The sequence below is a fragment of the Lutra lutra genome, chromosome 15, assembly GCF_902655055.1.
Source record: "Lutra lutra chromosome 15, mLutLut1.2, whole genome shotgun sequence".
NCBI classification, from domain to species: domain Eukaryota; kingdom Metazoa; phylum Chordata; class Mammalia; order Carnivora; family Mustelidae; genus Lutra; species Lutra lutra.
The window spans coordinates 45,182,459-45,210,146 of NC_062292.1; the positions used below are offsets into that span (position 1 = coordinate 45,182,459).

Below are 27,688 nucleotides of genomic sequence, written 5' to 3' on the forward strand. Positions count from 1 at the left end.
GGGGGAGTCATGAAATCATTTTTATGCATTTGACTTGTTGTTGTTTTTTTTTTAATGAATAAACTAGAACAGAATAGACTAGAATAGAATGGGAAGGAAATTAGAATATCTAAGGTATATCATACTTAGATTAAGTTTTATTTTGTGAAACTGTCAGGGGCGTGTGTTGGGGGGGTGGTGTGTGACAAGATGTATTTCTTACTGGGAGCTGGAAGTAAAAAAAAGTTTGAGTGACTGCACTAGGAACAGAGGAATGTTTCTTAGTGTCTGTATGCTCCATGAAGGCGGGAACCAAGTCTTCTCTTTACCTTAATATAGAAACTGGGGCACCTGGCTGGCTCAGTTGGGAGAGCACACAACTCTTGATCTCAGGGTTGTGAGTTCAAGCCTCATGTTGGGCATAGAGATTATTCAAATATATATTTAAAAAAAAACTTTATATACTAAGGTTTCTCTTTATTTATTTATTTTTTTAAGATTTTATTTATTTATTTATTTGACAGAGAGAGAGAGAGAGATCACAAGTAGGCAGAGAAGCAGGCAGAGAGAGAGAGGGAAGCAGGCTCCCCGCTGAGCAGAGGGCCCTATATGGGGCTTGATCCCAGGACCTTGAGATCATGACCTGAGCCGAAGGCAGAGGTTTAACCCACTGAGCCACCCAGGCAACACTTCTCTTTTTTTTAAACATACGCACAGTGCTTAATACACAGCTGACCACATAGTATATTCACTGAAGGAAGAAAGGAGTAAAAGGAATAGGAAGAAGGTGATTTCCTAAGGCAAGACTTTTTTTTTTCCTTTTGGTGTCTTTTAATACTGCCTAGAGATATAATTTATATACACCGCCTGAGAGTAAGTGTTACAGTTTCAAGAGTTAGGATAAATTCAGACATGCTTGTAACCTACATCTCTGTCAAGACTGAGAATATTTCCATTGCCTCAGAAAGTTCTTCTTTTCTCTTCCCAGTCAGTCCTCCCCCACCCAAAGCAACCACTGTTCTGATTTCTTTCACCATATATTAGTTTCGCCCGTTGTAGGACGTCACAAAGATGGGGTTTTGTAGCACGTGCTCTTCAAACCTGGCCTTTTTTGTGAAGCCTGATGTTTCTGGTCGGCACCCCTGCTAGTGCCCTTATCAGTGGTTTCCGGGATGATCAAGGCAATAAAAATGGCCAAAGGACACCTTGGCCACACACCAGCAGTGGGGGCAGGAGTGAGTGGGAGCCTGGGTACCTTGGCATTCTGATCGTGACAGGATCCAGAACTTGCTTTAGGACAGGGGATGAATCTTGTGCCCGTCTGTCGCCCTCTGTGTCACGGGCACCATGCTGCCTCCCTCCTCGTGGTGCAGAAGGGCAGTGTGTGTGAAGGCATTGAGGATAAGTGAAAAGTTATTTTTGTCGGTGCCAGTACACTGACACGAGGACTAGGCTTTGACTTCATTTTATAATATAACAAGATTGAAACTTGGACTGTAGAAACCCGCATGAGGCATCTGACACGTACCAGGAAACCTTGACTTCAGGCCAGAAAGACACTCTGAGCTGACTTAATGGAGTCTGAGAGCTGTAGGCTCGTTGGAATGTGGCTTTCCTCCCCCGTACTCCTGTGGCTTTCCCAACCCAGGAGCAGACGGATGAATGAAGAACAGGGCATTGTCCTCACGCATAGCTGGGGGCTTGTGAGGGCTCCGCGCCTTGGGAGAAAATCCATGACACCATGAGCACCCAAGCTGGCCATGAAGGAATGCAGCTTCATAGGAAACTTACAAAGGGCATTTATTTTTCCCTTCTGTGTGAACTCGAAGTGGATCTTATGAAACACCCATGTTTCTTTTCTAGGCCTTCTCCAGAGTCTCTGGGTGAGGACGTGAGCTAGTAAAGGGTTAATGAGCTGTCAACTCAAGTCCTCAAACATCTGGATGGGCTATCATTAAATTCTTATAAAAATTTGATTTCCCCTGAGAGAGTTTTCATCAAACATTTATATAACCCAGAAATGGCCAGGGGAGCTCGGCATGGCCACGGAACTCATCAGAAGCCACTGAAAACGTACCTTGTCCCCATTGTGAGGAAAAATAATGTGCTGCCTCCACTCACTGGGATTCTCCTGGGAACAGAGATGAAATATTCAAATCTCGTTTACCTAACCTTGCCAGAAATTGCTTCTTTGCTAAGGCCTCAGTGTCCGGCTGTCGTGCTTGCGGAAATCTGTGGATAGCCAAGGCTCTGTAAAACCTATCCTGGGTCTCCCTGGTTGGCTGGAGGCACAGAGGAGCCAGAGGGCACACTGTGAGTCAGGCCCCCACTCAGTGGCGCAGAGAAGCTACAGAACAGCTAGATCAAGGAGGCAGCAGGCAGCCGGAGAAAGCTCCCTGCCTTCCATAGGCTGCACGGAGTGAGCGATACAAGGGGCTTCGGTGGCCACTCGTCCATCCACTGATGTGTATGAAATGCCTACTACGAGCAAGGCTTCGTTGGGTGGGGGTTGCTACCATGAAGGAATGACGCTGGCCAGGCCCTCTTTGAGGCTTGTCTTCTGGTGGGGGTGCTAGAAAATGGTAAGTCTCAGAGTGAGGGAGTGTGTCCTGTGTCTTGTGAGGGCTGGTGTGGTGTGGTCCTGAGTAGAGGCCAAGTTCAGTGGATACCAGGGTTGCAGGGCTGGCTGGCTTTCCAGAGGCTGGGGATTTGATTTGGATTTTGAAGATGGAGTCCATTTCCAACAAGAGAGAAGAGCGGGAAATACGTCAAGAAGACAGGATGCTGGGTAAAGGGCAGCGGTCAGTGGATTTGGGGATCTTGGGGACTGATGTGGAAGTGTCTGCATGATGCCAGATGTGCGTCAGGACATTGCCTGTTACCAGCCTCGAGACAACGGGTGAGGCCGGTGTTGTCCCCAGGGGAGGCTGAGAGAGGTTAAATTGCTCGCTCCGGGTCGTGCAGCTGACTTGAGGCCTGCTGCTCTCCCATACTCTGCCCTAAGCAGGAGCATGTCCTTGGTTAGAGCCTGAGGAAGGGAACGGACGGAGATGATATCGATGGCCAGACTGCAAGACAGATGAGAATTAGTTCTGGCTGGTGACCTCGCCTCACCGTTCTGGTCTGGGAAATGAAGATAATACCAGCCTCGCTGGGATTAGTATGAGGATTCAGACGTAGAACGTACATAAAGCACTTAGCATGCGTTGGGCAGACGGTAAGCATACCGAGTGAAAAAAAGAGGTATTTTTAAATTCCCAAACTGAGCAAGGTTTGAACGCTGAAAGCTTCTGTGGGTTCTTCAGCAGGGGAGTGGCCTAACAAAAGCCATCTTTGAAGACAGTGAGGCAGAAAGCACTGGTGTGGGATACAGGTGTGAATCGGGGCAGAGGTGGAGAGAACGGAGTCACCAGAAATACAAAGGTGAGGAAGGGTACCCCGCCCCCCCATTCTCTCCTGCACTAAAGAGCTCCCCACTCGCTCAGCCCTGCGTGCTGCCTTACTTCTGTTCACAGACTCGCAGGCACCCAGCTCATCATCAGCATCTGTGCAGGGCTCGTCTGGAAGGTTTGCAAGTTCAAGGGCAGCCTGGCTAGCCCAGCAGCGCCTTTCAGAGGAGGAAGGGCTCCTGCACATGAAGTCTCCCAATCAGCTGCTTTTGTCTCGCTTCCATTTGCTCTGCCCTCCCAACTGGATTTGATGTCTTTCCATCCTCCGCCTCTAGTTAAGCTGTAACTGCTGTTCTTCCACGGCCGCCAGGCACCTGCCAGCGCCTGTTGGCAGCGACCCAGAGCCCAGCCCGACAGGCGCTCTGTCGCTGAGCTTCTTGTCAGATGCTCGGAGGAGGAGGCACGCCACGTGCTTTTTCTTCCCCAGTCGTGGCTGCTCCCAATGTGAACACGATGAGGGGAGAGGCGGGGGGAAGTGAATGTGATGCCGGCCTATGGAATGAAATAGCAGTCCGGCAGATGGTCTGACTCTACCCATGGATTCTCCTCTGACGTTTCTTCTCGGGTTCTGGATCCCAGAGCTGCTTGGGCAATAGAGGGGATAATGGGTGGCCAAGGAATTTGGATCTCGGGGTCCTTTGGGAGGGTTGGGGAATATTGTCATAGAGTTACCAAATGCCACTGCTGAGGAAGGGCCGTAGAGATTATAATTACTACAAGTATTTTCAGACTTTTTCTCGAGCAGAATTCTTTCTTCAAATCAGACCTTACATAGAGCCCCAATCTACTGGGCGCCTGGGTGGCTCAGTCAATTAAGTGTCCGCCTTTGGCTCAGGTCATGATCCTGGAGTCCTGAGATTGAGTCCCGCATCGGTCTCTCCGCTCGGTGAGGAGCCTGCTTCTCCCACTACCCCTCCCCCAACTCATACTCTCTTTCTTTCTTTCTCTCTCAAAAATAAGTAAAGTCTGAAATTAAAAAGGACCCCAATCTATTATGTAGATAAAAAAGCAGAGCTGGTTTGGTTGAACCAGAGATAGGAGGCTCCAAGTCCTACTGGTTGCTTCCCTTTTACCCCCTTCTCAAGGGCAGCCTAAGCACTGGCATAGAACCTCAGAGCTCTCGGGGCACCTGGGTGGCTCAGTGGGTTAAGGCCTCTGCATTTGGCTCCGGTCATGATCCCGGGTTCTTGGGATCGAGCCCCGTGTCGGGCTCTCTGCTCAGCGGGGAGCCTGCTTCCTCCTCTCTCTCTGCCTGCTTCTCTGCCTACTTATGGTCTCTATCTGTCAAATGAATAAATAAAATCTTTTAAAAAAAGATGCAATCTTTAAAAAAAACAAAAACAAAAAACAAAAAACCTCAGAGCTCTCATGTGCAGCCTGAAAACCACCGACCTGGCCAAATGTGTTCATTTTGCAGCTGAGGGTACAGGTTCAAGGTTGGGGGCTGGCTTTCCCAAGGTTCTTGACTTCCTGTCAGTGCCCTTTTTTTTTTTTTTAATACTATTGCCTTTCTCATACCTTTTTTTTTTTTTTTTTTTTCATTTTGCTTTAGAAAATCAGAATCCTTTACATGGTCTGAATTTTCCCAGTTAAGACTGACACTTAAAGAAGTCTTCTGTCTTTTAAATGCTAAATCCGAGTCTGCTGCTAAGGCCTGTCCTAGAACGGTGGGAGCAGGTGGGGGTGATGACAGACGACAGGGTCTGCTCCCCATTCTCCTCTCCTCTCACTGGGGTTCAGTGTTGGTGTAAGTGAACTGCTCTTGAGACACTGCGAGTTGTGAACCCTAAATGCTGAGGTGGCTTGGTTTGGTTCATATGTCCTGACTTGACCACAGTGACCCTCGGGGAGTGGCAGGCTGTGTTTTCATTGTTGAATTTTGTTATAATGGTATCCCCAGAGAAACCCTAAGGTGGAAGAGGATTCCCTTCAACCCTCAGCTCTTCTCATGTTTACTGGATAGCCCTGTGCAGCGTGTGATGAAATAATTTCCTTCTGTCCTATTGAGTGCTCTCCTTCCCAGTCAGCCTATAGTCCCCTGAGGTGTGTCTTCCATTGAATTGGGAGTAGAAACCAGAAATCTCACCTGGATCCTGGAAGTCAGGATGTCAGCCTTCCGGCTGCACAGCCGGTCCCTCTGATATGGTCAGAGATGCCCGGGGGGCCACCTGTCTTCCTGCCAAGCCTTGGGACTATCTATGGTTTGCTCATGTGCCTTCTCCGTCCCACAGCAGTGTTGTGACTTAGGCTACCATGCCAGCCTGAACCGGGCGCTACGCACCTTCCTCTCCGCTGAGCTGAATCTGGAGCAGTCAAAGCACGAGGGTCTGGATGCCATCGAGAATGCCGTAGAGAACCTGGATGCCACCAGTGACAAACAGCGCCTCATGGAGATGTACAACAATGTCTTCTGCCCACCTATGAAGTTTGAGTTCCAGCCCCACATGGGGGACATGGTGAGGTCTTCTTCCCATCACCACACTCCCTAAGGGGCGTGAGCTCACTTGTTCCTGGATTCATACACTGAGGCCACATTATTCTGGGGAGAGCAAGGCCTGGGCTGGCTTCGGGTCAGGTGGGTGAGGAGCATTCCACTCACTCGGCAAATAGCCACGGAGCAGCAGATAGCGATCGAGCACCTGCTGGGCTTGACCGTGGATGTGGGGGATTAGGGCCCTCACGGAGATTCCAGTCTAGTGTGTGGAGAGAGAGTTGGAAATATGCATAGGGAGGGGCACCCAGGGAGTCCAGCGGGATCAGAAGAGGTGAAAGACAGCAGGTGTATAAAAACTAACAGTTCAGTATGGGAAGAGGGAAAGATTTGGAGAAGGCCTCCAAATGGTGAGTCTGGAGAAAGAGCTGATATGGGGAAGATACTCGCGGCTTTTGACGCGGACGGAGGGCTAAGTGCGGCAATAGTGATGTCATCCTTCATCACTTGGCAGAGATCTAAAGGATCTCATTCGCTTGATATTCGAAGACTGCAATAAAAGGTGTAGCTTTGCTTGGGTATTGAACAAAAAAGAATGGGTAAGATGGACAAGAAGGAGCTAAGATGTCATCCCAGAGGCCTGATGATGTCTGTCCAGGCTGGGGAACAGGAACATGGGGGCCCTGTTTTGAACGTTTCCCCTCCAAGACTGAAACAAGAAGGGCGTAAACCAAGTGAGAGGAACAAGAAGCTCTTTGGTTTTAATTACTCTGAATCTTTTATTCCACTTGGGGTGGTTTTGCATGTATATCGGAGTGAACCTTACTCCTGTCGATAGAAGCTACCCTTTACCTTCCGGGCTAAACCGGAAGGAGGTTGTGTAGGCTTACATAATAGAAAGATAAATCTTCAGGCACAGTTGGATTTAGGAGTCGGAATTTATCAAGACTCCGATTTTTTTTTTTTTTTTTCTTTCTCTCGGCGTCATATCTTGTATCTTGGCTCTATTCTCAGGTAGGCTCTCCTCCCGTAAGGGCAAAATGACTATATTTCCAGCCGAATCTTCTCGTACATCCAAACCCAGTAGAAGGAATATCTGCTTCCCTCCTAGAAACCCCCACAAAACTCTCACTGTGTCTTCTTCGTTCTGATTGGCTGATGTGTTTATCCCTGAGCCACTGATCCGTGTCTGCAGTTGGCTGATTGGCTAATGCCTAAGTCACGTGCTCCATCCCGGAGTCGGAGAGACCCTCTTCCAAAATGCCTGACCTGAGTTGTGGGGTGGGAGGTTCCCTCAGAAGCTAGTCAGGCCAGAGTTGCCAGAAGAAGGAGGAAGGGATGTGTGGTGACTGAAAAACAACCATGTCCTCTCAACAAGGGAATAGTATATCCAACAGGATTAGTATCCAGATGCTTTTTAGAAACCCCTGTCCCAGAATGACAACTGTTGTCAGTGTTACTAGAGGATTCGCTGTCATCGATAGTCCACAGTGGAGTATGGGACATTTCTATCCTAAAGACAAAAATATAGAGATGATTTCTTTCCCCTCCTCAGGGAAAACCAAACCATGCACAGTTTGTTTCCATTTCTGTAACTTAGGAAATGTCAGTGTCTGAACAGATGGGGAAGTGAAATGGCAGAGTGTGCAGTCAGAGGTGTGTGTGGAGGGGGGTGTGCCACCGAGCCCCAGGAAGCCCCATTCCTCACCTGCCCTGGTTTCTGGTCCAACTTGTCTTCCAGTCCCCTCCTCCGGCTGCCACTGACATTCCTTCCCAAAAATCAGTGGAACTCTGGGACCAGCTGAGCGGAGTGATACATTTTCTGGTGTTGACTGAGTTGCCTTCGGAGCCAAACAGCTTGTCTCCATAAAGGGAGAATCTGAATGCTGGGTGCTCGGGCCCCCTCGTAGACTTGTCAGTGCCTCGGTTTCCTACCGCGGAGCACAGCTGGAACACATTACCGTGCACCCCGGTAGAGGACCTTTGCCAAGGCATGCATCAGCAGCCCTGCTGCTTCTTAAAGGCACAGGCGTGGAGGTCCATTTTCCCTCCGTGGGTGCTCCCTGCTAGGTCTAGGTTTCTTTAAAATCAGTAGTTCACTCTCTGGCCTCAGCCCTCCCTCCCTGTGATACAGCTGACCAGCCACAGAGCCAGGCAGGGGCCAGGGTCAGCCCTAGATCTTGCAAAGGTTCTGCGTTCCAGCCCAGCCTTCCTAGGAATAGAAAAGAAAAAGAGATGAGAAGGCAAGTTTCTCTTGGTCCCCACAGCCTGTCTATCCCCACCGGTGTGGGCTGGCTGTAGACTATGGAAGCAACAAGAGGGAACTGCCTGGAAGTCCTTGAACTAGGGCCAAGGTTCGGGTGGCATTTTGACCGGAAGCCCTGAAATTGGCCAAGGCCCCACACTGACGGGTGTTCTGGGGGCGCTCGGCAGAGAGTGGATGCCAAGCACTCTCAGATGTACTAGGAGGAGGGGCTTGGCTCTACCCTTGGTGCCCCCAGAGGCTTGTGGGGCTCTGGATGCCTGACCAGTGACATCAGGCAGCCAGAGAGTTTCACTCTTGGCTCTAACCCATCCTGGCCACTGAGCTCTCTCCATTGTGTCTGCTTATCCAAGAGCCAGAGTGAAGTCAGCTCTCTTCAGATCTGAGAGCTGGCTCAGGCCAGCCCCTCAGCTGGGGGAGGAGGTCAAGTCAGTTGGGAGCTTAAAAGCCAATGGAGGAAAAGGTCAAGTCCCAGCCCCCTCCTTTTGAAGAGAGGTTTTGTCTTCCAAGCAAGAGAATGGTCTGTGGGCATGTGAATGTGCCCACTCATTGCTGAAGAAGAGGGAGACCGGTTCTATCCAGATGTCTCTCTGCAGACAAGAGGCGAAGGGACACGTGGTGGCAAGGTGACAGGAGCTGCCTCCATGTGGGTCCTGCCTCCTAATCTGCCCGCCTTCTGTTCCTCATCTGTCATCCTGGAGACTGTGGGTGATCTCGTGCCCATGCCACAGCCATGCCCCCATCGGGAGATGGTGGCTCAGCCATCTTTTTGGAGAAGGAAAAGCTCGTGGACTGCAGTCCTTAGGGGAAGGGCAGACTCCTCTCCTACACAGATCTGGTACGAACCTGGGGCAGAAGGTTGGCTCTTGGAAAGTGCCAAGTTCCACCAGATTCTGTGCCCTCTGGGGCCCTCGAGCACAGCCCGTGGACTTGCTCCTGGCTTTACACTTTCTCTCGTTGAGTCAGAGCTCTCATGCATGGCCCAGATTTATAAACACATGCTGGGTGCCAGCAGCGGAAGCTAGCCTCCTGACCCACTTCTCTGCTGCTTTCACTCTCGTCCATGAAGGGGAATGAAGGAGGGGCTGGAGAGGTGGCCACTCGGACTCCTGGCAGGAAACCCTCCCTGCCAAAGCATTGTGTCTGTGGCGCTGCGGCCGCCCGAGCACCCTGCTCTGGCCCAGCGCTGGCTTTTGTGGAGCCACAGAGCCCACCAGGCACCAGCCTGGGGATGGGCCCCATATGGAGGGACCTGGTCTTTCCAAACACGTCCCACTTCTCATTCCCTCCTTGTGCTGTTTGGTCCTGGCAGAGGTTCACACATGCTGCCTTGGGGTTTTTGTTTTCACAGAGAAACCGTGAGGCTTCCAGCTTGAACATGAGTACTTTTATTAGTAGTAATGGGACTCTGGAACCGCCAGAAGAACTGTGTCCTCTTCCTGACCTGGTGTTGCTTTCTCTTGGCAGGCTTCCCAGCTCTGTGCCCAGCAGCCTGTCCAGAGTGAGCTGGTCCAGAGATGCCAGCAACTGCAGTCCCGCCTGTCCACTCTGAAGATTGAGAACGAAGAGGTGAGTTTCCTGCTTAGGAGACTCGGAGCCAGCCTCCGAGTTTCCCTGTTGAACCTCTTTCTTGCTGCCCATCTGGGAGCAGGTGGAAGGAGCATGCAGAGAATGTCCGGGCTGCCGCACACATTTCCTAGCCAAATGTAGCCTTGGATTTCCCCCCTCTGCTACATCCTGCCCTTGAACTCCAGGAAGTTGCTCTTGCATTGCCAAAGGTTGAACTCTATTTTGAGCTTTTGCGAAATGCTTCCCCCCCCCTACACATTTAATCAAAATGGCACTTGGCAGCTGTGTGAACAATATTATGTCTCTGAAACCACCCCCTCTTGCCTGGCTTTTTCCAGCATTTTCAAACAAACAGAGGCCTTTGACTTTGACACTTAAAGTATCTCCATCCTCTTAGAAAAGGGGGACTTCCTTCTGCACCCAGCATCCTTGCTTTCAACAGCTAGTTCAAAAGGGCAGCGTGATTAATTGTCCAGCTTCTTTCTTTTGTGCTCAGGAGACTTCTTACCTGGCATCTCAGTCTTATTCTTCCCAGGAGGATCAGGAAGGACTGGGAGGTGGGTCACTTCATTGGCCAATGGGGCAACCAATCCACTGATGAAACAGAGCATGGGTCGTGGTGGGACCAGGCCCATCTCACATTTTAACCAGCTCTTTACATCATGAGGTTGGTTTGGATTTGTTTTCTTCTCCCTGTTAGCACTTCTGTTATAGCCCAGAGCGAATATTAAACTTAAAAAGTCAACATTAAATAAAAGAGCTGGGTCATATACAGAGCCTGAGGAGGGGGATGGTTTTAGGTCTTCTGTAAAAAGAGGAGCACTGTAGAGCGGAGTCCATGTGATGGTGGTCACTCTCTCAGCACCGTCCGATGGGAAGCAGAGCTGCACCTTCTGACAGCAGCCTCCCAGTCCCCTCCGGCCCCTCTTTTCCCACGCCTCCCAACTTCTCCCTTACCCGTCCCTCATGTGTTACATTGGCTCTTGTCGTGGCAGGTAAAGAAGACGATGGAAGCCACTCTCCAGACCATCCAGGACATTGTGACTGTTGAGGATTTTGACGTGTCCGACTGCTTCCAATACAGCAACTCTATGGAATCCGTCAAGTCCACTGTCTCAGAAACCTTCATGAGCAAGCCCAGCATTGCTAAGAGGAGAGCCAACCAGCAAGAGACCGAGCAGTTCTATTTTACGGTGAGGGGGCTTGATGGCTCTCGACGAGCACCTGCAGCCCACAGGGAGACTTGGAACCCGGAGTCCTGGTCGAGTCTTGGAAGGGCAAACTTTGAGTATCTTAATTTGGATCTGGGCATATTCAGAGACCATTCCTCAACTTCAATTAAGACACAGATATCTCTAAGTTGTAGGTATCAAACAGGGATCCCCCAAGAGAAAGGTGCTCCCAAGTACACTGCCAGGAAGATTTCTTTTCCTTTTTTTTCCTTGCCCCGAAAGACTTTTCTTTTCTTTTCTTTTCTTTTCTTTTCTTTTCTTTTCTTTTCTTTTCTTTTCTTTTCTTTTCTTTTCTTTTCTCTCCTCTCCTCTCCTCTCCTCTCCTCTCCTCTCCTCTCCTCTCTTTTCTTTTCTTTTCTTTTCTTTTCTTTTTTTAAGAATTTTTATTAACCAGCTAGTAGGCTTCTGTTGGAAAGTTTCCTTCTCGGCCATGGGGGATCACGAAAGGAGATCTTTATTTCTTAGTTCTTGGGAACTATATCCAATGTATTCTGGCTAACACGTATCTTATTTCTAAAGTTGATAATCTCTTCTAGGTGATGCGATGACATTATTTTATAATTTTTGCTGATGGGAAATTATCTTTCACAAAAATGACTAAAATTCAAAAGGACAGGTCATGTGCAGTGTCATTGGTTTCCAGAGGATTCCAAACACTGTATTTTCTTATCTGTGTATATCCCACTCTTCTCTTAGACAAACGGACCCGATTATTTTCAGGTTGTGTTAGCAGTCCTTTGGAAGGTTGCTGGCTGGTTTTTTGTGCTGCTTTTTTAATAATTAAGTTATTTTGAGCTTGCCAAGTAGGATTCATTGCCTGGACTAAAATTTATTTTCTCATCTTCTGACAACCAAGAAAGGAGAAATTAAATTTACAGATGTGAGATGGAATATAGCTGGTGAATGTGCAAACTGATTCTGAATGAGAGGGATTAACTTGTTTTTTAGTCAAGAAACACAATCTGCATGCAGTAAATTGAATTTTTCCTCCCAACTGGAACAATTTGTTTAATTCTTCTTTGAACATTGCCCTTTCTCCATTAAGAACACTAGTGATTTGCTATGTTTTCTAAAAAAAGAAATCTGTTTTTTTTACTTAAAACTAAGAATTCTTTAGATTTTTTTTTTCAATCTTGGAGGAGACTGTTGAAAAGGAGTGATTTAACAGTATTATTCTTTTAAAATGACTTTTTTCTTGTTATATGAAGTAAAACATCCATATGATATTAGTTTAGAAACAAAAAGGAAGAAAATAAGAATCATCCGTAATCGCACTACCTTGAGATAACAGTATTAGGGCGTATTCCCTTCCTGGTTTTTTTCTCTGCGCAGACAAACATCTCCGTGAATATGTATTTAGAATGTGTTACAAAAAGTGGGATATGTTGGCTATGCACGCTGCTTTATAATCTGCTTTCATTTAACAAACGATTAGTATTTTCCCAGTTCATTTCATCATAACATTCTTAAATATTTTATGAGTGAAATACTAAAATCTACACAGAGAAATAAGGGAATGATATTTTGTCCCATTCATCCTTTTTGTAAAATATTTAGCACACTGCCTGGTCTGTACAGAGTGCTCATTAAGTGCTGAAAATTTATTGTCACTACCGTCATTATTAACTTATTCATTAATCATTATTGAATTACTCATCGATAACTTATCAAGGATCTTCTTTGTGCTAAACATGGTGCTAGAGCTCCGAATGCCGGGAGTGCGGGGTGCAGAGGGGAATGATGGGATTAGGCATCCGAAGGGAGAACCTCCATTTTCACTTTGTATGTTTCAGAACAGTTACAATAGGTTGATTTTTGCAATCAAAGAAATAAGTATGAAAATTTTCAGCTACGTGCATATGCGCGTGAACGATGGCCAGGATGGGTGGAGTTGGCAAAACATCTCATACAAAGTGACTTTTGTGCTTGACCTTGAAGGATGAGTGAACCAGACAGTGAATCAAGCAGAGAATGGCATTCCTTGAGGAAAGAGCAGTCTATACAAAGCATAAAGGCATGCAAAGCCCGGGCTAGACAGAACGAGAACTTCTTGTCTATCATGAAGGCTGTCTCGCCACCCCAAGCTTTCTTATCTTGGGAGGTTGTTGAACACTCTAGAGGCTTTTAATAATAGGATTGTTTGGCTGGTCTGTCTGCACTTCTTAGATATAACACTACTTAATGACCCAATCTCATTACATTGCAGCGGATTTCCATTTTTCTTATTAAATAAGAAATTTTGACATGAAAATCTGTATTTAAGACTGTCAGAATTACTTTCTGGCTTTCAGTGAAGCAATGACATGTGTTCAAAGTTGACCCTTAGTAAGAGCAGGGATGACCATATCCAAACCGATGACCTTAAATCCTGCCCACCCTTTCGCTCCTAGTCCACTTCCTGTCTTTTGTGGCCGGAGGGCCTACTTATCAAAATTATGTCCAAATTTCCGTGGCTAACAGGAGCGTTTTTTTGTCTGGGCTTCTATAGTAATCGATGTATAAGAGTTCATCATTTTTGTGACTGGTGCTGGGAATGCACCAAATAATTCATTTCATGATAAAAGGGCTTTTTGGGGGGTGGCAAAATGGACATTTAAATAAGGAGGGGTGTGCATATTAGCATGACTGCCTGTGCTTGCCACACTGTATGAAGCCCACAGAACTGTAGATATGCTTTTCCTCGTCTGCTGCCTCCACAGACGTCGCCCCTGTTTTTTTCTGTGTCCTTCAGAAACATCAGAGTAGAGCATCCTAGAAGCTCCCTTCCCTTGGAAAGTTGGGAAGAGGTCCCTTACCATGGCTTTGACTTGTAGGTAGTGTGCCTAGCAACCCAGAGGGCTGCTAGAAAGCTGTCTTGCCATTCTCGGCTGTCATCAAATTGATCTGCCCAGAGGACATTGATTGGAAATTTAAGCACGTCCTATAAAGGTCGGTCATTTGCAGGAGTCCCAAGAAAGTAAACATGGAATTTAAAAGCTTATAGTGATTTTTAGAAATCATCTAACCACATTCTCATTTGAAAGATGAAAAAAAAAAAAACAAAACAAAACCAAAACCCCCCAATCTAGAGAAGTTGGGTAGCTGTTCCAAGGGACTCAGCAAGAGCTGAAGCTAGAACTCGGGGGAGGGGGGGTGCCTGGGTGGCTTACATCAATTAAGCGTCCAACTCTTGATTTCAGTTCAGGTCCTGATCTCAGGGTCACAGGATTAAGCCCCTTGACAGGCTCCACGCTGAGTGTGAAGCCTCTTTAGAATTCTCTCCCTCTGCACCACTGGCTGTCCCCGACCACCTCCCCCACCACACACGCACATGTTCTCTAAATAGGTAAATAAATAAAACTAAAACTCTGGTCAGCTGGTCTCAGGCCATTGGCTTCTTTCTGTCCTCTCTGCTGAAGAAGCTGAGGTGAAAGAAAGGCTCAGAAACAGCCCAGTTTTCTCCTCTCTCTTGCCCTAAGTGAGGTGATGTTTCCTGATCTTCTGGGCTTTGCATCACTCATCTTTTATAACACACAACCCAGCAGTGTCTACTTTTTATCTCATTGCTTTTTTTTTTTACTGTGATTGTTAAAAATAAGGAAATTAAAAATATATATAGAATATATATATAAATAAAATATAAAAATTATATAAAAATATATAAAATATCAAAAATATATATTATATATCAAAATATAATATATCAAAATATAAAAAATATATAATATTTTATTTTATATATATATATATATATATATATATATATATATATATTTGGGGAGATGCAAAGAGTTCAAAACAGCATACAGAACAAGTCATGCTTCCTCCCCTTCTCTGGGCCTCACTTCCTCTCCCCTCTGCCAGGGATTGAAACTGGTTTCTTCTGTGTTCTTCCAGAGATAGTCTCTGTGTAGACAACCATTGACTTATCCTTTAATGTGATAGAATTACATTAGAAATACAATGAAATCAAATAACGAGAAGTATAAATAGAAGTAGCCCAACTCATACCATTCTTCACTTTGCCTTTTTCACTTAATTTTTTTCATATTAGTCCAAAGAGCTCTGCCTCCTTTTTAGATTGCTGCACAGAATTCCACTGTATGAATGGGTTCACCATCATTTTTATTTAACCAGGTCCCAGCTCGTGGGAAGTAACACTCCCTGTTTAGCCCAGGACTGTCAAAGCCTTATAAGGCTGGCATTTATAAGGCTGGCATTTCTCCTAAGTATTTCCCTGTAGAGGGGTTGTTATGGGGTTCTTATATGGGGGAAGGAGTGAAGAAGGAGTTAAAGGTCATGGCTGATAAAGATAAACTTCCTGAATTCTTGGGCACAAAATTGGTAAGAACACAGGAGAGAAGATGATATCTTGGCCATTGGGGCAGTGCTCTAGACCTAGATCTGGTGTGGTCCAAGATCTTTTTTTTTATCTTGGTCCTCTCCTAAAGGCACTCAGGAACTGTGTGCTAAGTAAGTCCCTACTGAGCCCCTACCCCGTCAGTTAAAGAGGGAGATGCCTGCCGTTTTACAGGTCTGCTCTGTTAGGTATTCTGTCTGACAGCTGTTTCCTGCTTTACAAACTGACGAAGAGGAGAGAAATGTCAGGGTGCCTGGATGGCGGGGAAGCAGCCACCCTATAATGACATTCGTGTGTCTCTGTGCATGGGGCCGGCTCAACACGGCTCCCTCCTCCCACCCACCACACCCCTTTGTAGCAGGGTTGTTTGTGGCCTTCCGTTCACACAGATTAAATCCAAGGCAGAGGGCACCTGGTGGCTCAGTCGGCTGAGCGTCTGTCTTCGGCTCAGGTCAGGATCTCGGGGTCCTGGGATTGAGTCCCACATCGGCTTCTTGCTCAGCAGGGGGTCTGCCTCTCCCTCTCTTCCCTGCTCATGCTCTCTCTCTCTCTCTCAAATAAATAATATTTTTTAAAAATCTAAGGCATAGACAGGGCCCATGAGATTTATACTTCCATCATACTAAAGGGAAGAGGTATTTTAAATTAATTGGAAAAACATTCTTGGTGCCTCTTACTTTTTTGTTCTGAAGATCAGAAACCTGTTTTGATTCCACTGTCTTAAATATTAGCACAAAACAAAGAGGTTTGGCGAAGTTGTGTTTTTAGGCTGTCTGAGTGGGTGATTCAGGTACAAGGAAGGGATCCTCCTGACTGCCTGCTGGTTGTCTGGATCGTGAGCCATAATCATGGCCACGCTTGTCATCCTGTTCCGTCTGCTAACTGCCTTAGGGGAAAGATACTATTATCCTGGTTCTTCAGATGGGGGGTAAGTGACTCTCGCAAGGTAAGCGGTAGGACTACAGTTTCTCAACTAAGGCTCTTTCATTTTGCTGCAACAAAGTGTCTGTCAGGGAGGAAGGGCCTTGAGAGAAAAACTGTTCCATTAATACTTTTCAATAAGTAAAATTCATCACCAGCAGTTAATAATCAGTTAGGAATTGTTAAGAAGTAAATTAATGAGATCATAAAACCAAATTGAAGGCTTCTAGTGGCAAACAGAACCAAACCACTCAGTAGACTCTTTGCCTCCCTTCCTACTTTTTTATTTTTTTTAAGATTTTATTTATTTATTTGACAGAGAAAGCACAAGTAGGCAGACAGGCAGGCAGAGAGAGAGAGAGGGGAAGCAGGCTCCCTGCTGAGCAGAGAGCCCGATGCGGGGCTCGATCCCAAGACTCTGAGATCATGACCTGAGCCGAAGGCAGCGGCTTAACCCTCTGAGCCACCCAGGCACCCCTCCCTTCCTACTTTTTGAAGAAATTCTCAGTTTTCATAATATTGAGTGTAAAATGTGGAGGTTGGGGAATGGCTCCAGTCAGACTGTGAATTAAGAACTTGGTTTTATTTTGGTGATCTAGAATAGGACCCTGCCCTTTCTCTTCTCCCTTAATAACAACTCAAGGTTAGTGACTTTACTTGTGGATGTTTGGGAGGAGAGCAGGTGCAGGGAAAGGAGAGGGAAAAAAATGAATCACCTGTATCAGAACATGCTTTGAATGAGGAAAGAGACCCTTACTGACCAAGGAAGGGATTTGGCGATAACACATAAGCAGCTCTTTCCTCCCTCCCTCCCTCCCTCCCTCTCTCTTTGTTTCTTTCTTCTAGATTTTATTTATTTATTTGAACGAGAGTAAGAGAGAGAACCTGAGATGGGGGAGGGTCAGAGAGAGAAGCAGACTCCCCGCTGGGTGGGGAGCCCGATGTGGCACTCAGTGCTGGGACTCCAGGATCATGACCTGAGCCGAAGGCAGTTGCTTAAGCAACTGAGCCACCCAGGCGTCCCCAGCAGTTCTTTTCATGGCCTGCTGGTCTCCAGAAGTCATCAGAAAGCCGCTTGTGCCTTCCTTGCCTTCAGCTGCCTTGGCTCCTTTCTATCCAGTCAGCAACCGAGGTCTTCTGCCAGTAAAGGCCAGGTCGTTTCTCCCAACTTCTGTTTCATACAGACCAGGGCTGACTGACAGGAGGGAGAGGGAGGTGACAATATGCCTGTGAACTCCGGGACGGCTTTTCCCTCCCACCGCCTGCTTACCTAGATGGAAAACTTCCAACCATTATTTCTGCTCTTAGGGATGCAGGTCAACCTCAGCATAGTTTTTGATCCTTCAGGATTTCAGGGGACCTGGAAAGGTGACCCATCATACATCTTTATCCGATTATTATTTATTTTAATGGTTCGCCAAGTGATAGCCAGAGTTAACTCTCCAACTGTGACGTGAATGAAAAATTCATTTCCAGAATCACAAGTAGAAACATGAGTGAGAGGAAGGAATTTGCATCCATCTCCTTTGAGAATATTGGCTCTTTTCTGAGCAGTCTGGTCTTGTCTTAAGGGTTACAGTTTTCTTGGTGAGTTTTTTTTTCCCTCATTAGGAAACCTTTAGATTCTCCTGGGGTAACCTTCCAAAGAGGGGCCTTTGAGGGTTGAGATGTTAGCAATAGATGTTTCCTGAATGTTTTCCACCTCTGGGCCCTGCTGTGCTGTTCCCAGCACCACATTTAGGCACTGGGTGGGGATTAGGCTGTCACCCAGGAAAGACCGACAGCAGGTGAGCGGGCAGCTGGAGCAGATGGAAAGGGGAAGGTGACAAGGAAGTCTTGTTGTCACACAGATGTTCTCGTGCACAGGCACAAAGGAGCAGAGGGAACAGGTCAGAAGTAAAGCAACAGAAATGATTTGGTATAGGGTTTGTTTTTGTTTGCTTTAGACTTAATTGAGAGAGTAGGGCTACACTTGAGGGCTCGGATTGTGACCACTGAGGAAGGTTCTCTCAGAGGAGAACGAGACTGTTCGTGTCTTTCCTCATTCTTCAAGCATTTATTGAATGTCTACTGTCAGCTGGGCATGGTACTAAGCATCAGGGATGCAAAGAATAATGACTCTGACCTTAGGGAAAAGGCAGTCTGGAGAGGAAGACACATGACGTGGAAGCCCTCTGTGCCCGGGCCGTGTGCAATTTGCAGAGGTACACGCAGGGGCACCCGGGGAGCATGGGAAAGCCAGGATGTGCATCCCCGAGAAAGCAGGATTTTTCTTTGTTTTTGCATGAGGAAGAGAGAGAAGAAATACACACTCTTGGTTAAAATTTTACACTGCACAGAAAGGTACAGAGTAAAAGTAACTCATATTTTTTTCACCTTTCTTTCCTGCCTTCATCCTATGTGGTAATAGCCATAAAATCAGATGCTTGATGTATAATTATCCTTTTTGCTTAATACATCGAAAGAAGGACAGAAGTATTACAATTTGAAATGTTTTATCCACTTTCCCTCCTCCACTATGTCATGTGTCCCCAGTGAGTCGCGGATCATACCCGGGGCAACACTGCCAGTTTGCCTCTGAGTTTAGACGTGGGCAGATGACCCCCAGCCCAGCAGACGCGAGCCATTGTATAAGGAGACAACCAGGGTGAACGATGGTCCCTGTGAACGGCTGCAGGGTAGAGTAGAAAGACACCGTGTCAAGGCTCAAAATGGCCTGGCACTCCCATTTCCTAGCTGGCAGCGACCTGCAGTTCAGCCCCCGTCTCCCAAGGTCATCTTCTCATCTGTAGCGAGCAGCCAGCGATGTCTTCCCTAATGTGCTCTGCAGAGTCACGTGGGATAGTATGTGCTAAGGGGCTCTGAAAACTCCTGAACTGCTCTGTGTATATAAAGAATTAATACTCTGAAGTTTTGTTCTGCTCCTCCTTCTGCCGGGCACCCTGACGGATGGAGTGTGCTGTCTTGTCGGTTGAGCGCACGCACCGAATTGTCAAACGACCTGTGTCTGGAATCTGACTCTGCAGCTCACTCACTGTTTGACCTCGAGCAACCTGTTTAATCTCTCCAAATCTTGGTGCCCTCATCCGTTAAATGGGGATGTGCTAATCCGAGTTCGTAGGGTTATTTTGAAGATTTGATGAATTGTCCAGGGAAATCGAGTCCCCCCCAGGGCGGATAAGGGCTGAGAGAGGTCAGATCAGAAAATGCTGCACAGCGATGGTGTTTTGACGGGTGGAACAGCTGGGAGCGCCTTTCCATCACCTTGTCTTGTGTTGAGAACTGCCATTACATGTATACGCGGGGCGGGGGACTGCAACCCCTCTCTCCAAATGCTCAGAAATCCCAAGCTCTCTGCCAAGACTCCATGCAGAAGAGAGGAGGGAGCCGAGTAAGAGAGAGCTCAGACAGAGATGCTGTGCGTGCTGGGTCGCAGCCGTTGGCATTGGTCGTGATGTGCTGGAATGCACCCCGGGGAGGGGCCAGGGTGTGGCAGGATACCAGTGGAGGTGACAAGTGGCAGGTGTGTGTCCTCACACCAAGAGGATCTGGGCTCAGTGAGTCCCTCCACTCCACGCCTGGCCCCCTGTTCTTCGGGGGAACCGGAAGGGATGGCTGAGGGGCTCTAAGAGACGGTTTGGGACTGGCCAGCATGGAGCTCGCTCCCCAGAGAACACAAAGCAGGCGATTCAGGCATCCTGGAAATCAGCAGCCATCCAGATGCTCAGGGCCTGAGTAGAAATAAAGAGATTAAAAAGGCACCTAGTAGAAATCGGGTCAGAAACGAAATGCTCTCTTGTAAAAAGGAAATTGTACAGCTGAGCATCTGTGATTTTTTTTTCCTCCTGCTGCTGCTTCTTCAGGAGTCTGAGTGCTCCTTTTCTTCCTCCCTTACAGAAAATGAAGGAGTACCTGGAGGGCAGGAACCTCATCACCAAGCTGCAAGCCAAGCACGACCTTCTCCAGAAAACCCTGGGAGAAAGTGAGTGTGGGAATTCAGCTGGAGGTTTGGCAATGAGGGGAAGGCCAGGCCCCGAGCTACCTGGCTGAGCCTCCATCCTGAGCCCCGCGGGCCTGAGCTTGTTATGTGAATGCATTGCTTTTCCTAGCCTGTTTGATGGGAAGTCGCTGCCCCAGTGACTGCTTGAGTAATGGGAGGAGGCCAATGCTTAATGAAGCGCTGATGTGCACCATCCATTGGTTTAAATGGCGCGTGCTTGCTCTCTCCTGGCCCCCTTCTCTGCCACAGCTGGGGTACAGGAGCCGATGGGTCCCTTACCCTCCAGACACTTCGTGGAAACTCTCAGCTCCTCTGTAGCGGGACCGAAGCGACAGCCGGCGGGCAGGGCCGGCGAGCCGGGAGAGCATCGGCTCCGAGGAGAAGAGAGGCTTCTCGAAGGCAGGCCTGACCCCCAGACTCCTGTGTAGAGCAGCACTTTCTTTCCGCTTGGGAGGGTCCTGCTGCTCAGCGGCAGCCCTGTCCGCCGTGGCCGCGCTGAGGCCGTGGTACTGAACGGCCTGTCTCATCCAGGAATCAAGGATGATTTTACCCAGACCCTGGAAAGTAGCAGAGCAGGGAACGGGACTGGCACTCTGGACTTTGTCTCCTCAGCTGTCAAACAGAAGGCAAAGGTTGAGAGAGAAGCTTCCCTGGGGTTTTGGGCACCCTGCCCGGGTCCTGCCTAGCTCTCAGCATCCTATGACTAATGGGGTTCCCAGGTTGGGGATGCCTCTGAGTGCCTGCCCCTCCTTCCTGCCCTGCTCATCTCTCCACTCTGAGACAGGGACAGGAGGCGACAGCAGTGTATGGCAGCACTGGCGGGAGGCAAACCAGCAGAGAAGGCTCACGTAAAACGAACTCTTGAGCGCTTTTCAGACAAACTGCAGAGTGAAGAGAAGCATGGGGGTACTTGCTGGCTCATTGGCGTCAGGAATGAGAGCCACACTTGTCACACCAGAGCCTCCCACCCGCTCGTCCCGTCCCATCCTCCTCCCCCTGCGCTGGACGGTTCCTCCAGATGCTGAATTCTTTTTATCTCTGATATCTTTGATCCCGTGATTGTAGAGGCATTTTCTTTTAGGTGAAGAATGCCTGTTAGGTCACTTCTGTTCTCTTTCCTCCCTGCCACCCAAGGGACTCAGGCTGAACAGGTTTGGGTGTTGGGAGCCCAGCTTTTCTTACAGAAAAATCTTCACTCTTGGGTTATCAGATTGCTTCATAGGGTATCGGAGGAAAGAAAGCCCAGAACTATTTGAAGCAAGTTCTAACCAATTTTTTTTTTTTTGGCTAAAACAATCTGAGCATAGCTCATAAGTGAAATGGGGAACAGGGCCTTGGGAGTGTGTGTGTGTGTGTGTGTGCGCGTGCGCACGCGCACGTGAGTGTGAGTGGGTTTGTGCACACACAAACATGTACCAGATTTGCTACTGCGGAGGGGCGAAGGTTGGTGTCCATTCATTAGTGCTGCAAATTGCCTTCATCTAAAGATGACAAGCTCGAGCAGAAAGGAAAGAAATAGCCGCAGACCTTCCCGTGTGCAAGTCATCGCGGCCCGCCTTCTGAATGTATTTGTCACCGTAATGCGAGAGCCCCTTGTTCTTGCCACAGAGGGATAATTGATGTGTATGAGTATTCCAGAATGGAAATGGGACAGATGTTGAAAATAAAGGCTCGGAATAATATTTTCGCAGATGAAAGCGGAGCTGTTAGTAATGAGAGGCTGTTAGGGGAGGGGGAGGATGTTGCTCAGGATGCACTGAAGTGTAATCGACAATTAGCAACCTTTAAAGGCAAGCAAAAGCCCTTCCTCACCGCCCTCCACCCCACCCCGGTCCTTGTTTTTCCAGGAGCGTGGAGGAGGCCGGTGGGGGATGATCTCCCAGCTCAGCACCGGCTCGTGTTGCCCCTGATTTATCGAACGCAGACCACGCTTGGTGAATTGAAAGCAAACAGATCACATCGTGGCCCATATGCATATGCCTATGTGTTTGTTTGTTTTTTTAAACATAAGAATTCTTAGGAACTTTAAGATTTTCCTTTTTTAAAGCTGGCTGCGACCCATTAAACTTAATATTAGGGCCTGCTTTTGGATTGAGAACCACAAATTTGATAGCAATTAAATCTCATTTCTCCCTTGTCACCCCAGCCAACCTAAGAGAATTTCATATGGATTGAAAACTAGAAGGTTCTTATCTTCTCCCTCCTCCCCACAAATGGTTCTTCCTTCTTCCTTCTTCCCTTGCCACCCTCACACCATGTGTGGTGTGTGTGTGTGTGTCTCCATTACTCTGGAGCAAGCAAACTCATCCCTCCCTCGTCACACACACATCCACATACACAGAAGAGAAGCTGGATTTCACCCCTGGGAAGGCTTCTAGTAATTTGTTCTCTAAAACATGATCCGCCTTGCTGTTGTTCCCCTACAGCCACCCCGTTTTCCCTTTGGGGAGCGGGGCTGGCACACCTAAGCATCAGGGACTTAGCAGCAGCGCTGGGAACAAGCATGAGAAACAGCATTTGCCCAGGAAGAGGCTCTGGGCGTTTCTCTTCTTTTCTGCCTGGAAGGCCAGTCACTCCGTGAGGCTAGCCGCTTTCTGGGGAGAAGGGGAGGGCATTTCAGTTAACTCCTGGGAGTGAGTCTTCATCTCTCTCTCCTTCTGCTTCCGCATGAGCTTTTTGCCTTTGTCTTTCCAACAGGTCAGCGGACAGATTGCAGTCTGGCGAGGTAGGTGTGGCCTGGGACAGCCCCTGGGAGGGATGAAGAGAGGCCCATGGGGGTAGAGTGGTCCCGAGGTGGGAAGGAGCTGAGGATTTGAAGTGCAAAGGCATTGGGTTTCTGTGCAAAGGAGGGGACTAGGGCGGGGGCTGCTTCCTTTCCTTTGCCTTGCCGAACCCATCTGGCCTCAGATGGAAAGGGGGTCTGCTGTGACTTGGGGCGAGAGCTGAGCAGAATGGGATGAAGGGAGTTATCATTTGCTGAAGTAGTTTCAGAGGCTTCCCCAAAGCCATCGGGTCTTCAAGGAAAAGAAGTGTTTGGCTCTGGAGGAACCTGGTAACCTACCCTTAGCTGCTGGATTACAGCATGTGGTTTGGGGGTGTCTCTGACCCAGAGAAAGAAGATCAGAAGATAGTATTTGACCCCAGATTTTCTGCGTGGAAAAGATGACAGCCCCTCACTGTTGCTGGATAATGAAATACTACTTTGCACTGGCTTGCCAGACAGCATTGGTAGAAATCCTTGCCTGATGTACAAGTTTGCAGCCCTCCCAGTCTTTCCCCACCTTCCCCTCCCTCCCCGACCCCAGCCAAATATTTTCCCTCCCAGTCATGTAGCTGCTCTGAGAAAACTCGTGAGCTGGCGGAGAGGAAGGCATGCATCCAGCCAAGGGTTCTCAGATGCCTAAAAATGTGCTGATTTAACTGGGGAGAGCTTTAATGGGCTGGACTCCTGAGAGACCCTGGGTTAGCCCATTATATCAACCACTTATATCTGCCAACACGCACACAATAATCACGAGGCCATTTACAATTATAGGCTCATTATTTAGAAATAGCTTCATTTGGCTTTCATTGTTTTGCCATTGTGGATTATAGTAAAGATCCCATTAATATACCAGTCTTGTTGACTAGAGGGAACCAGGATAATGGAATCCCATGGAATGAATATCGTCTTGGTGATAGAGTCTTAATGTAAGTTCACCTGAAGCCCCATATCTGGGGAAGGCTCTGTGGGAGTAAAAAAAAGCTGAGTTGAATTCCCTTATGGTGGGTGACCGTGGGCTGCTCTTTTCCCTCCTTCGAACTCCAGTTTCCTCATCTATGAGACAAGAAAGAGCATTTCACTAGATCCGAGGAGCTCTAGGATTCCAAAGAGGTTCCTCAGGAGCGGCCTGGCAGAAGGGGCGGAGGGAGCCCAGCAGCCAGGCTCTGGGCCTTCATGTCACCAAAGGCGGGGCTGCGCTGCTGTCCTTGCTTGGGGAGATTGTTTCTGAGTGTCAGTCCCCCGGAGAAGAGGTGTCTAAATTCCATGCAGCTTTGCGAGACAATCACATGAAGGATCACCAAGGTTCCTTCCAGTCTGCTACTCTGTTCTTGAAACTCGGAAAATTGCTCCCTAAGGATTTCCAAGAGAAAGAAAACTATAGCTTCCTTTGGTGTTTCCTTGGGTCTCCGGCAAACAGAGAGAATCTTCCTGTCCAATGCAGATACATGTTACTGCACATTGAACTAGTTCCTTCCTAGTCTGGTTTTGAATGGTGGCAGGTAGTAAGTACAGAGACCTCAGTTCTGAAGGAGACTTATTGGGCTTAATTTGGAAAGTAACTCGGTAAGTCTCTTAGCTGGTTCTGGGACTGAACTGAATAATACTGCTTGCTTCATTAATTAACAAACAGATTGTTTTTAATCCCGTTTTTTCTTTTTTCTCCCTGGTGCCCGTCCGGTCCTCTCTGATTTGGCGGGGTCAACCACAGACGTAGCTCCACCGTGAGGAAGCAGGTAAGGGCCCAGCAAGAGCCAGGCTGGTCGGGTGTGATGATCATATCCCATAGGTGTTTGTGGAACCCTGCTGTGGGCAGGACAGACTTTCCTGACTTCCCTCCTGCGTTTGGAAGATACCATTCAGTCAGAGTACGTTTAACAGTACAGCAACTTCATTGATGTAGCCGGCTCAGCTGGATGGAGTCTTCCTGACTTATTCCTCCCTCTCTAGTCGTGCCCCCTCCTCCTGCTTGCTGGAGATTTGGTTTGACTTAGCAGATGGTGCCAGACATGCCCATGGTGTCGCTTCTCTAGGACACAGTGAAAAGGGCCTCACATTTTATAGTTAAATTCCAAATGTGAGTAGCTCCCAGCAGCTGGTCACCTAGGTCAGACACCTATACCAGATGGCTGTAGGTGTGCAGATTTTTTTCTTGTTCTATTGGAGTTGTGGTCATCCTGGTTGCATCTCTTAAACATGCTAAAAATGCGAAGCTAAATCTGGCCCGAGAATGATTGGCCCACCTGATGCTCAGCTCTGTGCTTTTGCGCGTGATCTTCGGTGTCGTACTAAAACCTGACGCTGGTCAGCCAGCTCTCGTTGCCGATCTCAGGGCAGGATCTTGGAAGGCAGGGCCAGGTAGTGCACATCAGTGGATAGTCTAGACAGTACTTGTGACTGTGCAAAAGAAAAAAAATAATTACGGTATTTTCTGCAACAGCAAATTTTACTTCCTAATTATATTTTATTGCAAATACTGAAATGATTTTGGGTCCCCTAAGCTCACACCAGCTATGTAGCAGGCCGTTAGCAGGGAGGAGGGGGAGAGCGCTCCGCAGTGTCTTTTGTGTCTGCTGGGGGCGGGGGAGAACCGATCCAGGCTTTAAAAAATCGTTGTGGGTAATTCACAGTGGCTGTAGCCACAGGGAGATAATCGAAGGTAGAGGGCACGTGGCTTCTGTTGTGTCAGCAGCCCCGACAGCGTCTTCAGCCCCTGTGACGGCTCCGCCAGCTGGGCACTCCCGCCAGATACTTGGATGGCAGAGCTCTCCCTTGTCCTAGCTTTGCTGTCACTTTTTTCCGCGTCCCTGCTTTGGATTTCAATGTAGTGATATAATTATACATTTTTAAATTTATAATTAAATATAATTACATATAAATGTAATCAGATATAATTATACATTTTTTAGTTTACAAATTTCATTGCATCTTTTCTTCCTCTGGTTCCTCTATTTCTTTCTTCTGCCCCTTCGCCCATCATCTCATTTAAAACTGGAGAAGAATGAGGGCACCAGGGTGGCTCAGTTGGCTAAGTATCCGACTCAGGTCGGGCTCTCAGGGTCACGAGACGGAGCCCCACGTTGGGGTCCCTGCTCTGCTTGGAGTCTGCTTGAGATCCTCTCCCTCTTCTCCCGCCTCCCTGCTCACACACTCTCTCTCAAATAAATAAATAAATAAAATCTTAAAAAAAAAAAAACAGAGAAGAATGGAGTGCCTTCCAAGGATAATCTGTTGCATTTAAAACTAAAAGATGGACAGGTGCCTGGATGGCTCAGTCAGTTGAGTGCCCGCCTCTTGGTTTCAGCTCAAGTCATGATCTGAGCACTGTGGGATTGAGCCCGGCATCAGGCTCCACGCTCAGCAGGGAGTCTGCTTAAAGATCCTCTCTCCCTCTCCTTCTGCCCCTCCCCCCCACTTGCACACATGCACGCACACTAGCATTCACTCTTTCTTTCTCTAAAACAAATAAATAAATCTTCAAAAAAAAATAAAATTAATAGGTGGATATTTTAAAGAGGGAGCCAGCTTTTTTCCCTTCGACACCAAGGATAAGCCTGAACTTAGCGTTTGTTCGTTTCAGTTCCTGGGCTGAAACTGGGCGTCCTACATATGGCTGGAACAGAGGTACGAGGTGCGGGGGCCTCCCAGCCGCCTCTGTGGCCATGGACGTGCGGGAGACCACGGTTTGGCGGGCAGTAGGCGGCCCTGGCCGGGCTCGCTGTCAGAGGGGAGCAGCGCCCATCTGGCGCCATCCTGCCACATCTACACAGTGGCAGGCAGAGCCTATGTGCCTGGCGCTGGATTTGCGTAAGAGCTCCAGGATGCACCCCAAACCCCAATCAGATAAGGACCTGTTTCCATTCTGCTGCCCCAGTTTCTCTCCAGCAGCTAATATTTTTTTAAAAATTTATTTTATTATTTTTTAATGAAAATATAATGTAGTATTTGTTTCAGGGCACAGGTCTGTGAACCATCAGTCTTATACAATTCACAGCACTCAGCATAGCTCACACCCTCCCCAGTGTCCATCCCCCAGCCACCCCATCCCTCCCACCCCAGCAGCGGCTCAGATCTAATGGTGGGTTGGTAAAGAGTTTTTCTACACTAGGCAGGCAGGTAAATAGTTGTCTGGAAGATGAGCAGTCTTGTATAAGGAAATAAATAATTGTTTGTTTTTTTATGGCAAATCAGCCAAACAAGACGAAGAATCTGGTAGCTTTTCAGGGTCCCTCATGGGTTCCAGTTTTGACCTTAGCAAAGCCTGGGTTCAAACCACCCCAGCCTTTTCTGTCTCAGCTGCCTCTTCCCAGCTTTCCCTGCTACCCTCCAGCCCAGCATTTTCTCTTTCCCATCACTTCCACCTCTTCCTTGTCATCTTTCTCCATTTCTCTAAGGTTAGGTGCGCTCCCAAGGTTTGATGCCCTTTTGACTTTTCTCCATATTCTTTCCCTTCTCGCTTCATTCCTTTAGAGGAACCTTCCTCTCCTAACTCAAGTGTCCATTCTTCTGAGTCTTTGGATCGAATGTCTAACTGATTGGCTGGACATGAGCTTGGGAGCTGAGATAGTGCCTCCTCCCCAGAGCATCCGTCTCACCTGCCCCCACCCCATTCTAACTCCCTTAGCACATCCCCTAACTTCTCTGTTACTCCTAATGGTTGGGGGGGGGCCTCTGTTCCTCACGTTCCCAAAGCCCTGGGTATTATCTTTGACTCCTCTTTCTTTCCCATCACCCACATCTAATC

General features: G+C 47.9%; 1 protein-coding gene across 9 annotated transcripts in view; it reads left to right on the top strand.

Moving 5' to 3' along the window:
- The window catches only part of SRGAP2 (SLIT-ROBO Rho GTPase activating protein 2), a 232,804-nt gene that overhangs the window by 165,187 nt on the left and 39,929 nt on the right, over positions 1-27,688 (top strand). For 7 of the 9 annotated variants that reach the window (XM_047704932.1, XM_047704934.1, XM_047704936.1 and 4 more), the window contains 6 exons: positions 5,660-5,884; positions 9,590-9,691; positions 10,687-10,884; positions 20,081-20,165; positions 22,881-22,908; positions 24,656-24,680. In XM_047704932.1, the coding sequence (XP_047560888.1) occupies positions 5,660-5,884; positions 9,590-9,691; positions 10,687-10,884; positions 20,081-20,165; positions 22,881-22,908; positions 24,656-24,680 (663 nt within the window). The remainder of the gene's footprint in view (positions 1-5,659; positions 5,885-9,589; positions 9,692-10,686; positions 10,885-20,080; positions 20,166-22,880; positions 22,909-24,655; positions 24,681-27,688) is intronic. The other 2 variants (XM_047704933.1, XM_047704935.1) reach the window with 1 other exon arrangement.